General features: G+C 39.9%; 1 protein-coding gene across 1 annotated transcript in view; it reads left to right on the forward strand.

Annotated features, from left to right (window-relative positions):
• CEP128 (centrosomal protein 128) overlaps nt 1-3035 on the forward strand; it is a 128119-nt gene extending 125084 nt beyond the window's left edge. The window contains exon 24 of the mRNA XM_065636376.1: nt 2674-3035. Within this exon, the coding sequence (XP_065492448.1) occupies nt 2674-2780 (107 nt within the window). The 3' untranslated portion in view covers nt 2781-3035. The remainder of the gene's footprint in view (nt 1-2673) is intronic.
• The last annotated feature ends 13045 nt before the right edge of the window (nt 3036-16080 follow it).

Consider the following 16080-nt stretch of genomic DNA (forward strand, 5'->3'; position numbering starts at 1 on the left):
AAAGTATTTGAATTACTTCACAGACTTTGGCTAGTGCCTGAATGTTTTACCTTTACGCTGAATCTGATGTCCACCTGTCAAATGTGTCTTTTGAAGTTGTTGCTGTAGTTCTTGAGGACAGTGACAATTCTGCAGTGGTATTAACATTAAGCAGCTTTTCTTGTGATTGCCAGTGAGTGGCAAATGATAAAATCGGCTACTTCAGTCATGTTAGTCTCATAAACGCCATGAACTTTTAATTTCAGTAATGATATTAATTAATTATAATTTAAGGCTTTGACAGCAAAGCATAATTTGAGTTCTTTTGCTCCCAAACCTCCTGTAGCTTTTGATAAATCTACCTTACAATGTCATCACCTATTTTCTGTGACTAATTTATCTCCTTACTGCTTCAGAAACAGAAGAATGAACTTTTAATTTACCTTTTGGAACAGTTTCCAAGCCTTTGTGATTTCATGTTTCCCCACTCCATCTCTCTTAAATTCAGGAAACCTTACAAATTATAGAGTCAGTGAGTAGTACTAGAAGCTTCCTTCCCAATGTGGATCTCTTATGAATTGTAGAGAGCACCAGGGAGGAGAGCAGACATGTTTGATAGAATTTAATTTACCTACGTGGGGGATCCTGGGGTGTAAGTTTAAAATTGGATAAAGAAAGAGGGGTAAAAAGCATAAAAAAATAAATAGGGAAATAGCAATCTGCTTCCATATATATTTAGTAAAAAGTTGCCAATGCAGCAGGCAGTTAAAAGGAAAAGTAATTAACATGAACATTTGGTTTCATGTCTAGTCTTCATGTTTCTGGTATAATTTCTACAGTTATAACAGCTTTTCCATTACAAACTATTTTGAAGATCCTGTGGGAATGAGCTTTTATTTCTGTACCCATTTTCTTAGAAAGGAAGAGGTTTAACTGAGAAAATAATTTTTACAAGGAAACATTCATTAGACATGGTTTGCAGTTTGTATTATTATCAGACCAAAACGGTTGGTCTAAGAAGTCACCACTGGTTGTTATCTAAAGAATAATCTCCAGAAATTGTTTTCACGGCCATTTTATTTTTCTTGGATTTTATATTAGAAAGGTCCCTAGAGTTACACAAGTTTTGCATTAGCTTTGTGAATTAGGTCCTGCCTTTCCCTTTGTACAGTTCATCACTGCAAGGTTTTAATCTGGATGTTTTCCCAGAAGCCACATGGCTTTCAGGCTTTCTGTTGTTGAGAATTTATGTTCCAGGGCTTCATAAGCTGTGACTTGATGGAGAAGACAATAGCCACCATTTTTCCCAACTTCTGTAGCTGGGACCACAGTCTTCTGTGACCCTTTTGCTCTGGTGCTCCACAACACTCTTGTGTCAACATGATATATAGTAGGAATGATATAATGCTTAGATAAAACCAGATTGTCCTGAATGCTGATTTTATTGTCACAACAATTAACTCCTTCAGTGTATGCTGATGTCTGTCTTTATCCCTCTATGCATACTTTTTCATAAGTTCTTAAGACAATTTGTATTGACATTTATAAATAAGTTAATTAAAAGTAAGAAGACATTGTAACATCCTAATCCTGTGGGACACCATTCTATAACAAAACCTTCCAAGTCTGATCAAGGATAAGAACTTGTCAGGATTGGAAACTTGACATCATAACTTTGAAAAATGCAAATTTATTTAGTTTAGCAATGAAATTTCGTTTTGGTTTTTCACTTTACTTTGAATACTGGCCACAGGAGGTACTGATGAAAGAGCACGAAGTGGCATTGTTTTGGACCAATACTGAAAACTTTATGCTGAAAAATCATAACTCACCGTTTTACTAATATCCCAAACACAGTGATTCAATTCTCCTTCTGAAGGTGAAAACATCTCACTCCTCATAATCAAACTGTGAAGACTTGCTCCCTATTAAATAACCTTTGGTTACATACTGCTACAGTTTTACTGGACTATTAAAAATGGCACTGTGGGTATTTATTACAAACAGTCAGGAAGGATGACTATTCTTACATGCTTGTGATATAAAGAAGGCCATTAGAAGAAGGGTATGTTGTGTAAGTTGATTTCTACTTTCTTCCCCTTAATTTCTGCCTTTTGTTAAATATTTTGTAGACGTTTGGTTATTTGGATTTTTTTCCTCGAGCACTTTATCGTAAGATCTTCTGTCAATTCATATTGTCTAGATTTTGATGCAATACAATGTGTTTAGAAATAATAATTATATATTCACCCTGTGGCAAAGGTACATACACAGTATGGCATCCTATGATCCTATGTTGCGTATTGACTTTAGTCCATGCTATTGGTAAAGATATTCCTTCAGGAATTTTCTGAGTAGTTTGTTTTGTCTTAAACAAAAATACTGGGAAATTAAATGGAAATGTTAATGGAATTATCAATTTTTTTTAATGCAGTTTACACTTCCTCTGTATAAGAGAGATCTTAGCCATGCCTGTATTATACAGAATTAAAATCTGTTTCTCTAGAAAAATAAGTCAGTTTCTCTATCCATGACATTATGAATATTGGATATTTATTAATACCATATTACTTGCTGTGTAAATCATGTTGTATAATCAAATATATGTTTCATATAAACACTGACAGTAATTCAGCAAAATGTATGTGTTTCTCTGAAAGCGTTTAATTGCTTTTTTGTCTGACTTCTTTCTAGCACTTATGAAAAGAATGGTTCCTTTTGATACAAGTGCCACCAAGGAAGATTCCATTAATGTTGCTGGCAGTGACATGAAGCTGCAAACAGAAAGAGGGAAGCAGTAGCACATTTTACAAAAACACACCAGCTTTCTCTGTGGTAAATTCCATTCTGCTCTTCTTTGGTTTTGAACAATAGTGATTCCATCTGCTATAAGAGTGATGCACCCTTAGTGATTCAGCTCTTGCCAAACACTTAAATGAAAGAGCACCAAAAGCGAGTCTAATGAATGCTTGTGATAAGTTATGGAACTTGTACACCAAAGGTTTTCTGGGATTATGCTATTCTATTGCATTTGTTTCTGCAGTCCTCCTAATCTAAATTTATTGTATTCCTGAAATACTATGAAATGAAAGACCTGTGATATTAATCTTTGCTATGAACTTATTCACCTCTGCACAGAAATTGTTCTGACATTTTTTATAACATTTAATAACATTATTGACAATGAAAAAATATTCAGAAATTCCCTTTGTCCTAATATTTATTGTGAGATCCATTGTGTCTGCTGTGCAGACACATTTTAGGTTCTTCAGTTTGCAATCATCATTTAAGAAAGAGGTGATAAATATTAAAACCAAATTTCCTCAAAATTAGTGGAAATTTATATTGTGATTTCAGATTCAGCATATATCTGTTATCAGCTGTTTAGAATTATTCTTCTGACCAGAACAGTGTTATCAGATGGCCTCTGGTAAGGCACTAAACAGCACCTGAATCTCACCCATCTGCATTAAGCATGTTGAAGAGCACTGCTATGTGGCTGTGAAAAGTTCAATAGCAGGGTTTAATGATCATTTCTTCTGTTTTGTTCTCTTAGAAGAGATGTCATATAGATTTTTAAATGGTATGGAAATACAGTATTGCACAGTTGCATTTGTTTGGATATCTCTGTTCTAAACAAAGTGGATACAATTCTGTGTCACTGTGCTCTCAAACAGCATGTCACAGCAGAATTTTCTGATGTCAAAAGAAATGCAAGTGTTTCTGATAGTCTTTGTTTTACTCCCCTCTCTAGTGCTTCTGGTTTCATCACTATGAATGTACCTGAAAAATTATGCCAAATCTATCAGCGTACTGCAGCAACATTAACACCGTTGAAACAATTTTGTTTCATAGGCTTCTTACATGTTTAGGAAACCTGCTTCTTCTCTGAAACACTGTCTTGTCTTAGCACTGTAGGTGTCTGAGACATAATTTGCAGGTCACTATGTGCCACCTGAAAACAGGACCTTTCCTTTTTTTATTATTAATTTTCTGAAGATGTGTTCTGCAATCCTAGTGGGTTCTCTGGACAGTGCGCTTACTTGACAATCCTGTTGTATTCAGCCTGTTTCAAACAGAACTTCCTGCTGAGAACATAAAAATCAGGCAAGGAAATGAGAAAAAAAATGAATTAATTTTCCTTTCATTTTCTATACACTTAAATTACTTAATTTTTAAAAAATTCTAATTTGGTTAAAAAAGTTTTCTTTACCTGTTGTTTGTGTAGAATGCTGTGCATTGTAGCGCTGGCATTGGCTTTTTGCAGACTTCTGGCACATCCGCTCATTCAGAAGGTCAAGAAAGCAAAACACGCACATCCGTCTCTTCTGATCTCAAAAGCAATGACAGGGTCAAGACAAAACCAGAAACAAATAAACTTCTACTGTGGAAAAGGCAGGCCAAATAGAAGCCTGTTTGTGTCATAGTCTGCAAAAAGTGTGGATATCATGAAGCAGTGTTTAGCTCAAGCCACAGTTACCGTAAAGTAAACTTACTTAAAGTGTATTAAACATTTGTAATTTGTTTTTTGATTACATCAGAGCACAGCTGGAAGCACGGTGTTTAAAATATTTTAGCTGGCTTGGTGAAACATTAACAAATTGCAAAATAAAATGTCATCAGCTTGCAGGCTTTCTGGTACCTACAAGTTATGGCTAAAATATAGAAAGGTCATTTTTAACTATATTATAAAACAATAAATCGTGCTCTCAAAACACCTCATGTTGTAATGAGGTCTGATCCATGGATTGCTGATGGATAAATCTATGCCCAGCCCACTTTACTGAAGTTGAAACAATTTTTGATGTAGAGTGCCCATTGGGAATTGAATGGGACTTTAAGAGTCTCAGCTGAGAAGTGATGCACAGAAAAATAATGTCTTCTCTTTTTCCTAAGCAATTTGTAAAACTCTGGATATTGATTCGTCTTTATACATATTTTCCTCACTTGTAACTCAGAAATTTGAAGTATGTTTCCTTAAAATAGTATCACTGGTGCTTTATAGTGTTAGAAAACTAAGGATAAGCAGTTTGAACTCCCTCATTATTACATCAAGTATTGAATCGATTTTTGTACAATGAAGGACAGAAATGACTAATACGTGAATAATTTTCTCTGTAAGACTTTGTGTGCTCAGTATATTTGCCTTCGGCCATGTGGCTGGGTTTTCAGCAGAGTTTTATATCCTTTTTAAAAATTTTCTAAAAGGGCTGGGGGAACAGAAGGGAAGAAGTCAAACCACAATAAAAAAAAAAGAGGAATTTTCAATGAGTAGGCTTATGGACTCCAAAGTCAGGAAATTCTTTTTTAAATTTACCCTCTTGGCATGGCGGTTCAGATAACATGTAATATTTGTCTCTCTTCCACCTTTGATAGAGGTTCATATTACAAAGGCTAAAGTTCCGTTCATGACATTATGTGAAACTGTCCCTTTGTGGTTTAAGAAATAATATCTTTTCCATACTGGCCTGAAATAATATTCCTCTGACCAGTTTCAGTTTTTAAAGTAGAAAACCAGATAATTTTTTCATAAAACATTTTGTATATTTCAGATTTTAAAAATTGCTGTCCCTTCTCGTAATCAGGTTATTTTTATACTTCAACCTTTTAATGACCTGTTTGTCCATTCCTGCCCAAAGCAGTAGTTTTCAAAATCAAAAAATGTGGTATCACACTTAAAAATGGTGATTTGTTTCTTTGTTCTGTTCAGCATTTGGTAAATCAGGCAACTTTGTATGTATGTGCTAAGTACACACGGATTAAAAAAGCTAGTATCAGGCAGCCAATTTTTTTAATACTGTCCTGAAATATAATGGTTCAATATTGTGCTTTCGGAAATGCACTGGTCTTTTATTTCAGCATCAAATAATTGTCACTTGAATAACCTTTCTATTTCATGCCCGTTGGTTCCTTAATGTTTTATAGCAGTCTTAAGAGTACTTATTTTTAATTTCGAGGTGGTATTTACTAAATGTTCAAAATAATTTATTTTTATTATGTAATTATGCAATCCTAAGAAGAAACATCAAATTAAAAATAAAACTTAGTCCTGGATAAAAAAATAAAATTTCACAGTGTAAAATAAAGCAATATTCCTACATTTACTTTGTAAATTTTTGATGGAAGCCAGTCTTCATTGATGGTAAAAGTTCTCCTTGGATATTCAGTCCACAGCCACGTTTTTACTAGTTAACCCACCAAAGTAAATAAAGATATTTAAAATTCCTTAGAACAAAGAAAATACTATTCTAAAATCCACTTTTGAGCTGAGGAATCTGCATATCAGTTCATCTCTGGCTTACAAGGCATAGTCTCTGCACTGTGTAGTACTGAATGGATTTTTCATGAATGAAAATGCCACTGTTACTCTGAAAGTAAACAATTAGGAATTTTTGTAACACAGATACCATTTTTATGGCTAAAAATGAGTGGTATGAAACCTGAATACATTCCCATGTATACAACTGGCAGAAGAATTTATTCATAAACTTATCTGGAAGTTCTTGTTACAGGAGAATTTTACCATGGCTCTGTAAAACTCTTCATATTCAAAGTGTGTTAGTAATATATTTCTCTCTCTCCAAACCCTGTCTTCACCTCACAGAAGCAATTGATACTGAAGCTCATGTGAGCTGCAGGCCAATATCTGGGGATGCAGCCTTGTCAAAAATGGATGTGCAGGAGGACATCACACAAATTCCTGCGGTTTTGATCTAATTGTGGAATTTGGAAGCAGAGGTAGAGAAAAACTAGTAGTAGAAGGAATGGAAAGCAGCTCACGATTAAATTAAAATGTCAGGACACTTTTATTCTTGGTGCCTTAGTTTAAAGACTACTTTAGAGCTAGTATTTACGTCTAAATAAATGTGATCCTTAAATAAGATTCCACCTTGGATAAATTATTTTTTTTTACATACTAAAATAATTTCTACTCTAGCGCAGCTCATCTCAACCTTTTATTGTAAACATGTTTGGCTGTTGTATGAACTGTTTTGCTTTTCTGTGTAAAGAACTAAATTAGATTTTAAAGCTGAAGAACACATTAGTGCTGTACGTAGAAGTACAGCAGAGCAGAATCTGATAACATCAGTCTTTCAGAAATCTGTAAACTAATGGTTTTGGGAATGTTGACAACAAAAATGAAAGAGATTGCTGTGGTTAAAATACAGCAATGTCCAGCGTTTGTTGTGTGTGCTGACAACAATAGCTCTTATGTTTCTAAAGCTGAAGTTGCGTATCTGCCATTTCTCAGGCTGTATGAATGAGATCTTGTTTTGTTTGCCTGAAGAGTCGCAAAAATGTCATGAGCCTTGAGAGAATACATGTTTTTGTTTTTAATTTCTAGTCATTTAAGTACCTACTTGGTGCTGTTTGGAACTAAGTATCTTTTGAACTTGATTGCTAACATGTTTTCATTGAAGTAGTACATTTAAATACAGGAACTGCATAAAGACATCTCTTTTAGGGTAATCCTGCTATCTTTATTTAGGGACATGACTTCATAATAGATATTTTTCTTGAATAAGTACAGCATGAGTTGTCTGTTATTTTCATCTGTCTTCAGACCAGAATTGTTCTGATCTTAGACTGCTTTTTTTATCTGCTATCCACGGTGCACTAATATGTTAGAAGGCATACCATCATTTCTTCACTTTCCTCACATTAATGATTTTGGTAGTTGATATGCCCAAGGAATTATATTGATTATGAAGGCAGTTGTTTCTTTTTTTAATCTCTTTTCATATGAATTCTGCCATTCTTACTTGTTTACTGAGATAAAACCTACTTTGTAAACTGACTAACACCAGGTCACATGCTGCCTAATTTTAAAGATTATCCCACAGGCGTAAGTAAATGCATCTTACTACGTTTGTCTAGGTTTTCTAAATGCTACCATTCATTCTACTATCAGTTTGTAGTGCAAAATAGTAAAGGATAGACATTGCTGCAATAACCCAGAAATATTCTTGACTCCAGGCAGAAAAAGAGGCTACAACTAATTTCGATCTGCCTAACTGCTTAGTCTAGAACTTTAAAAAACTTGTATTGCAAAGTATATTTCTTCAGTGTATCAATATCAAATTTCCGTCAGTAGAAACACTTGCTGATGTCTGACATATTTCTGATAACAAAATTTGCTCAAAATGATCACACAGTATCATTCTGCAAATGTGGATTTCTGTGTCACTCACATTGTTAAACGAGCATTGAACTGGGGAGCCGGCTCCATTTATGTTCTGCCATTAGGCTTTTAGAATCATACAATCATTTCAGTTGGAAGAGACCCTCAAGATCATTAAGTCCAACCATAACCTAACTCCAGCACTAAACCATGTCCCTAAGAACCTCGTCTAAATGCCTTTTAAACACCTTCAGAGATGGTGACTCAACCACTTCCCAGGGCAGCCTGTTCCAATGCTTCACAACCCTCTCTGTGAAGAATTTTTTCTTAATGTCGAATCTGAACCTTCCCTGGTGCAACTTGAGGCCATCTCCTCTCGTCCTATTGCTTGCTACTTGGGAGACAAGACCAACACCCTCCATGCTACAACCTCCTTTCGGTAGTTGTAGACAGCAAGAAGTTCTCCCCTCAGCCTCCTTTTCTCCAGGCTAAACAGCCCCAGCTCCCTCAACAGCTCCTCGTAAGACTTGTGCTACAGACCCCTCACAGAAACCACCAGTCACCCAGTTTTGCACTTAGTGTGGAAAACAATGGAGATAAGCTGTGTTTTACTGATGGCTAAGAGAAAAGTTTGCATCTCTGGCATAAGCTATTTTGTGTATGGAGCTCAATGTGTGCACCATTTTTAATGGAGCTTCACTGCTGGTTGCAGCAGTGACAACACAGTTTCATCCAAACAGCTGCAACCATGAAGACATCATGTAGCTGTCAGACCTTTTCTAACATGTTTTGACTAACAGAATGCCAGTCCATCAGAAACCATGGAGTTGTTTTGTTTTCACTGGAGAGGCCTCCAGTGTAGTCATAAAGCTAGAAAATGCGCAAACCTTAGTGTGAACTACATCAGCAGTGAGGCTCACTAGCCATGGAGTGTCAGTCTGTTAGCATGTGTTCCATTGATTGATATGAGGCCTGTAAATTAACAAAAAACTAATCAAGTTTTTAAAAAGTGGGATATATTATTCTTATTTGGTAGACAAAAAATCTCTGAAAATAGAAAAGTCATGTATCAAAGTCAAGAAATGCTTTATTTTTCCAGAATGTAAGTAATTTCTTAAACTTCACTAAAGTTATAGCTTTTATCAATCTCACTTCATATCATCTCTTATTGTGAAAGTCTTGCTTGCCTTGATTTAGACTTAATCACGTTCCGTACTTTGGGAAATTGTGTTATGTGCACTGTGCTCTGAATATGAGACTCAAAATAATTCCATTTGCAATAGCTGATGTGCTAGGTATGGAGTGTTGACTGGTACAATGTTTCTTAACAAATATATCAGATATTCAAATTTCAGCCTTGGTATTACATTACCAGAAGGAAGTGACAAATAGATAAACATTTAGACTGTAGGTAAGAGTGTCCATTCAGTGTATTGCTGTGGTATTGAAGGTGAATCACTTGAGGCTGAAATTTCTATATTTGCTTATTAGCAAATGCTGATTTTTAATTTTTTTTTTTCCTTGGCAAGTGTGAGAAAAAAATGTTAGTCACTTCAGCTCTGGAACATGTTTTGTCATTTTATGCTGCCAGTTTCTCTTTAATATGAGGATATAGCACTCGTCCCTGAGGTCAGCTGGTTGGAGCGGCAGATCTTGAAGTACAGAGGCATTTCAGGAGGTTCCTCCTTTTGGGAGGTTGACGGGGAACCCTGTGAGAGCAGTGCGACTGGGCAGCTCTCGGGAGAGCGGCTGATGTGGCGTGGGCGTTGCCAGGGTAACCGTGATCACACCCCCGCCCCAGCCTTGACAAAGCCTCAGGGAGGGCAGCGTTCCAGGCGCTGGGAGGTGCGAGCAGCTGTGAAGCTGTGAGTGCCACCCACACTGTGCTGCGGCAGCGGGTGCGGCAGCTCCTGCAGCAGGGTGCAGAGGTTCTGTCCCTCCTTGCTCGGTAGACCATCTCACCTATTGGCAGTGTCCCAGACTGCAGCTTGCCAGGGTCTCCTCCAGACAGAGAGCTTGCCCCAAAAAGACTGTGGCGACCCAGACGGAGGGCCTGCCCCGATCTGTGGCTGTTCAGGTCTCTCACTTCAGGGAGTGCCAGAGGCTGCTGCCGGGGGGGAGGCAGCGTTCCACCTGCGTGAGGTGTGAGCAGGTGGAAGATCCGCTCAGCATGGTGGTGGAACTTGAGGAGGTCGAGAGACTGAGGACCATCAGGGAGTGTGAGGAGGAGATTGACTGGTGGAGTAGCTCCCTGGTGTTCCGGCCAGAAAGGCGCCAGGGAGATACCCCCCAAAAGGCGATGGACCCCCCGCCCTGTTGGGCAGAGTGGGGAGACCTGAGACAGCCCCTGCCCTGTCACTGTTGGGCAGAGGCAGGAGACCAAAAAGACGAGGAGGGTTGGAAGGAAGTCTCAGTTCAGCATCACAGGTGACCCCCCTCCCTACCCGTTTTGCTTCTCCAGGTGCCCCTCCGTAAAAGGTTTGAGGCCCTGGATCTTGAAGGAGAGGTAGGTGAGGAGGTGGTGGAAATCCTGCCTATGAGGTCACAAAGGAAGAGGCAGTTGACACCACACCTCAAGACTGCCTCTGATAAGAAAGAAAGAAAGGTAATTGAAGTAGGTCATTCCCTTCCGAGAGGAACAGAGGGCCCAATGTGCAGAGTTGATCCTCATCATAGGGAAGTGTGCAGTCTGCCTGGAGCCCAGATCAGGGACATCACCAGGGCACTCCCCAGCCTGGTGCACTCGACAGGCTGCTACCCGCTACTGATCTTCCAGACAGGTGGGGAGGAAGCTGCATCCCGTAGTCTGAGGGGAATGAAGAAAGACTCCGGGACCTTGGGATGGTTGGTGAAAGAGTCTGGGGCACAAGTTTTCTCTTCCCTCCTTCCATTTTTGGGTGATGACCTGGGACGGAATAGAAGAACCTAGTCCATAAATGCTTGGCTACGAGACTGGTGCTACAGGCAGGGCTTTGAGTTCTTTGATAATGGCTGGTTTTATAAGACTCCAGTCCGGACAGTAATACACGGGAAAGGTTTATCTCACAGGGGCAAAAGGATGCTGGGACAGGAATTAGCAGGGCTCATTTGAGAGCTTTAAACTAGATTTGAAGGGGCATGGGGTTGTAGCTGGGCTTGCACCAGTGGGGCAGCTCTCTTGTATTGATGAAGACCGGGAGGCCTCCCATCCCCCTAGGGTGAAATCGGTGTGCTCAGCTCGCTCCCTGAAATGTCCGTACACCAATGCATGCAGCATGGGGAATAAGCAGGAGGAGTTAGAAACCTGTGTTTGGTCAGGAGATTATGATCTGGTGGCAATTGCAGAGACATGGTGGGACAGCTCACATGACTGGAATGTGGTCATGGATGGCTGTGTCCTTCTCAGGAAAGACAGGCCAGCAAGGTGAGGTGGTGGAGTTGCTCTTTACCTGAGAGAGCAACTACAATGTATTGAGTACTGTCCAGGGGCGGATGAGGAGAGAGTTGAGAGTCTGTGGGTGAGAATTAAGGGGCAGGCTGGCAGGGGTGATACTGTTGTGGGTGTCTATTACAGGCCACCAGATCAGGGTGAGGAAGTTGATGAGGCCTTCTACAGAGAGAGAGCAGCCTCGCAGTTACAGGTGCTGGTTGTCCTGGGGGATTTTAACTACCCTGATGTTTGCTGGAAGGACTACTCAGCAAGCCAGCCACAGTCCAGGAGGTTCCTTCAGTGCATTGATAATAACTTCCTGATGCAAATGGTGGAGGAGCCGACTAGGAGAGGTGCGCTACTGGATCTCATTCTCACTAACAAGGAGGGTCTGGTTGAAGCAGTAAAGGTGGAGGGCTGCCTTGGTTGCAGCGACTGTGAGATGGTGGAGTTCAGAATCTCATGTGGCAGGAACAGAACACCAAGCAGAATTGCAACCCTGGACTTCAGCAGGACCAAATTTGGCCTTCTCAAGCAATTCCTAGGGGAAATCCCATGGGACAGGGTACTTGGAAGGTAAACGGGCCCGAGATAGTTGGCTAGCATTCAGGGACTGCTTCTACCAAGCTCAAGATCAGAGCATCCCAACAGGTAGGAAGTCAAGGAAGGGAGCCAGGAGACCTGCGTGGTTAAACAGGGAACTGCTGGGCGAACTCAAGTGGAAGAGGGGAGTTTGCAAATCATGGAAGGAGGGGCTGGCCACTTGGGAAGAATATGAGGCTGTTGTCAGAGGATGTAGGGAGGTAACTAGGAAAGCTAAGGCCTCCTTAGCATTAAACCTTGCGAGAGGGATCAAGAACAACAGAAAGAGATTTTTCAAATACGTTGCAGATAAAACTAACACCAGAGGCAATGTAGGCCCACTGATGAATGGGGTGGGTGCCCTGGTGACAGAAGATACAGAGAAGGCAGAATTACTGAATGCCTTCTTTGTCTACTCTGCCGGAGGCTGTCCTGAGGAGCCCCGTACCCCTGAGGCCCCAGAGGAAGGCAGGGCAATGGAGGAGTTTGCCTTGGTTGATGAGGACTGGGTTAGGGAGCAATTAAGCAATCTGGACATCCATAAATCCATGGGTCCAGATGGGATGCACCCACAGGTGCTGAGGGAGCTGGCTGAAGTCATTGCTGGACCACTCTCCCTCATCTTTGCTAAGTCGTGGGGAACAGGAGAGGTGCCTGAAGACTGGAGGAAAGCAAATGTCACTTCAGTCTTCAAAAAGAGCAAGAAGGAGGACCCGGGTAACTATAGACCGGTCAGCCTCACCTCCATCCCTGGGAAAGTGATGGAACAACTTATTCTTGGTGCCATCTCAAGGCATATCAAGGAGAAGAGGGTCATCAGGGGCAGTCAACATGGCTTCACCAAGGGGAAGTCATGCTTAACCAACCTCATAGACTTTTATGGGGTCATAACCAGGTGGCTAGATGATGGCAAAGCAGTGGATGTGGTCTATCTTGATTTCAGTAAAGCATTTAACTCAGTCTCCCACAGCATCCTCGCAGCTAAACTGAGGAAGTGTGGACTGGATGATTGGGTAGTGAGGTGGACTGTGAACTGGCTGAAGAAAAGAAGCCAGAGAGTCATGGTCAATGGGGCAGAGTCTGGTTGGAGGCCTGTATCTAGTGGAGTGCCTCAAGGGTCAGTTCTGGGACCAATACTATTCAATATATTCAACAACGACTTGGATGAGGGACTAGAGTGCACTGTCAGCAGGTTTGCTGATGACACCAAGCTGGGAGGAGTGGCTGACACGCCAGAAGGCTGTGCTGCCATCCAGCGAGACCTGGACAGGCTGGAGAGTTGGGCAGGGAAAAATTTAATGAAATATAACAAGGGCAAGTGTAGAGTCTTGCATCTGGGCAGGAACAACTCCAGGTACCAATATAAGTTGGGGAATGACCTGTTAGAGAGCAGTGTAGGGGAAAGGGACCTGGGGGTCCTGGTGGACAGCAAGATGACCATGAGCCAGCACTGTGCCCTTGTGGCCAAGAAGACCAATGGCATCCTGGGGTGTATTAGAAGGGGTGTGGTTAGTAGGTCGAGAGAGGTTCTCCTTCCCCCATTTCAAGAAAACTAAAATTTAGTTACATAATGAAAGCTACTGTACTTCTAAATGGCGTCAATGCAGACTTATGAAATTTGCAAAGTTCTGAAATATTACAGTTCTTTGTTGCGCTCTAATGTGTGCTACTTCAGCTTTTTCAAAATAATGAAACCTTCTCAAAGGAGAGAGAGTTCACTATTAAGGTGTATCAATTGTATTTCATGATCACCACTAAATGTTTTGTTTCACATCAGTTTTTCAACAAAATCTAGTAATTTGTTGAGTACCAATTTTATTCTCATGGTGCTGCATTGATTTTGGAATGCCTGTGCTTGATTTATACCAATATGAAGCCTGAGTCAAGTCTCATGTATAAAGCATAACTACCAATCAGAATACTAAGTGCTGAGATCGTGTCAAGTTATTACTGTATGAAGTATATGAAAGCTGTTGTGCTATGAGTATGTTGCTGCAAACTGATAGCTTGACAGAGTCTGCAAGTATGTTTATGTATGAATTTGGTTAAGGATCTACCTGGAAAGTTCATATGTTAATTTAGTGTCAACATTTGTACCTACTTTCTGCAATCAGAATATAAAATGTTAGCCAATGAGGCAGTAACAAAAGTATCAAACTTCATTACTTTTTACTGAGTTGGGACTTACTCCAAGCTATTCCTGAAAGCAAGGTCACAAGGGTTTACTGCACCTCAGGAGATAGTACCTTTGCAGGATCAAAGTTGCTAGCTGTACTTGTAATTTAAAGTGTAACATGAAATATTGTCATTTTTGTAAGCTAACAGAATAAATTATTTTTCCAAGCAGTGCCTAGCATCTGTATTCATTTGCTTAACACTGCCAACTTTTGTAAGGACCTGTGTTTTGTAATTGATCTCTTTTCTTTTGTGTGAAATATAAATGTGCAATGTGGATTTATGTTGTCCAGTTTTGCTTTTTAACTTGCCACTGAGAACAACAACATGGTCTCGGATTTTTTTGTTTTCTTCTGTGAAATTTGTTTAAAAACTAAGATGGTAATTTCAAGCCAATTTCTTCAAAAGTGTGTTTAAAATACTTACTTAGGTGAAAGATTTGTTTACTATTCTGGACCAAAAAATATATCTGGCAACATATTATAGTGTTAAAACAGGGATGGGTCAGTACATTGGCCATGAATCACTTGAGTGTTTCCAGAGTTACCCTTGAATGGGACAAGGCTGTTGTGCCCACAGCCTCACAGAGTGTGACCGAGATTGATCTGTACAGAACACATGCCTTCATCTAAATGAACCTGCCTTTGTAGTCAACAGGGTAGCTGCAATCTATGGCATCATTCATCTCACCCCATAATAAATAGCCAGGGTTTGATCAAATGAATTGTGGCCAGCTGCTCTAACTATATTGACTAGATCTCCCTTAGCAAAAAGGCAAGACAGACAGCTATTAGAGTGGTGCAAAAGTGATTGCGGTTTTGGACCATGAATTTTAAATCATTATAACTAGACTCAAACACCTCTTCATTAATCAAAATAGGAACCATTACAATCAACACATTTCTGCCAATGAAAAATAAGTGTGTTTATTCCTGTAGCATTAAAATCCATGCTTTGGAATTCGATGAACTCTTGGAAAGGATTTTCTGCATCCTGCTGGTTGTGGAAGCATTTTCCCTGCAACAAGTTATTGAGGTGCTTGAAGAAGTGGTAGTCAGTTGGCAAGAGGTTAGGCGAATATGGCAGATGAGGCAAAACTTCGTAGCCCAATTTGTTCATCTTTTGAAGCATTGGTTACATGATGTGCTGTCAGGTGTTGTTGTGGAGAAGAATTGGTCCCTTTCTTTTGGCCAATGCCGACTGCAGGTGTTGCAGTTTTCAGTGCATCTCCTCGATTTGCTGAGCATACTCAGGTGTAATGGTTTTGCTAGGGTTCAGAAAGCTGTAGTGGATCAGACCAGCAGCAGACCACCAGTGACAGTGACCTTTTTTGGTGCAAGTTTGGCTTTCAGAAGTGCTTTGGAGGTTCTTTTAGGTCCAACCACTGAGCTGGTTGTCGCCAGTTGTTGTATACAATCCACTTTTCGTCGCATGTCACAATCCGATCAAGAAGTGCTTTGTTGTCGTTGCATAGAAGATTACACTTTGAAACAAGGATTTTTTTGATTTTTCAGTCGGCACCCACTTACCGAGCTTTTTCACCATTCCAATTGTATGTTTGTTAGCTGTTCCTGGGCCAAATGCATTGTTGATGTTGTGAGTTGTCTCCACTGCTTTACAACCCATTTTGAACTTGAATAAGAAAATTGCTTGAATTTGCTTTTTGTCTAACATAGTTTCCATAATCTAAAATAAATATCAAATAAACAGCAAGTAATGAGTCAGTAGCAAAAAAAGTAAAGTGAGAAAAGAACATTAAAATGATGTATAACATAACCACATTTTTAGGAGTGTATTTCAATATCAAATGGCA

This window comes from Caloenas nicobarica, chromosome 5 (genome assembly GCF_036013445.1).
Source record: "Caloenas nicobarica isolate bCalNic1 chromosome 5, bCalNic1.hap1, whole genome shotgun sequence".
NCBI lineage: Eukaryota > Metazoa > Chordata > Aves > Columbiformes > Columbidae > Caloenas > Caloenas nicobarica.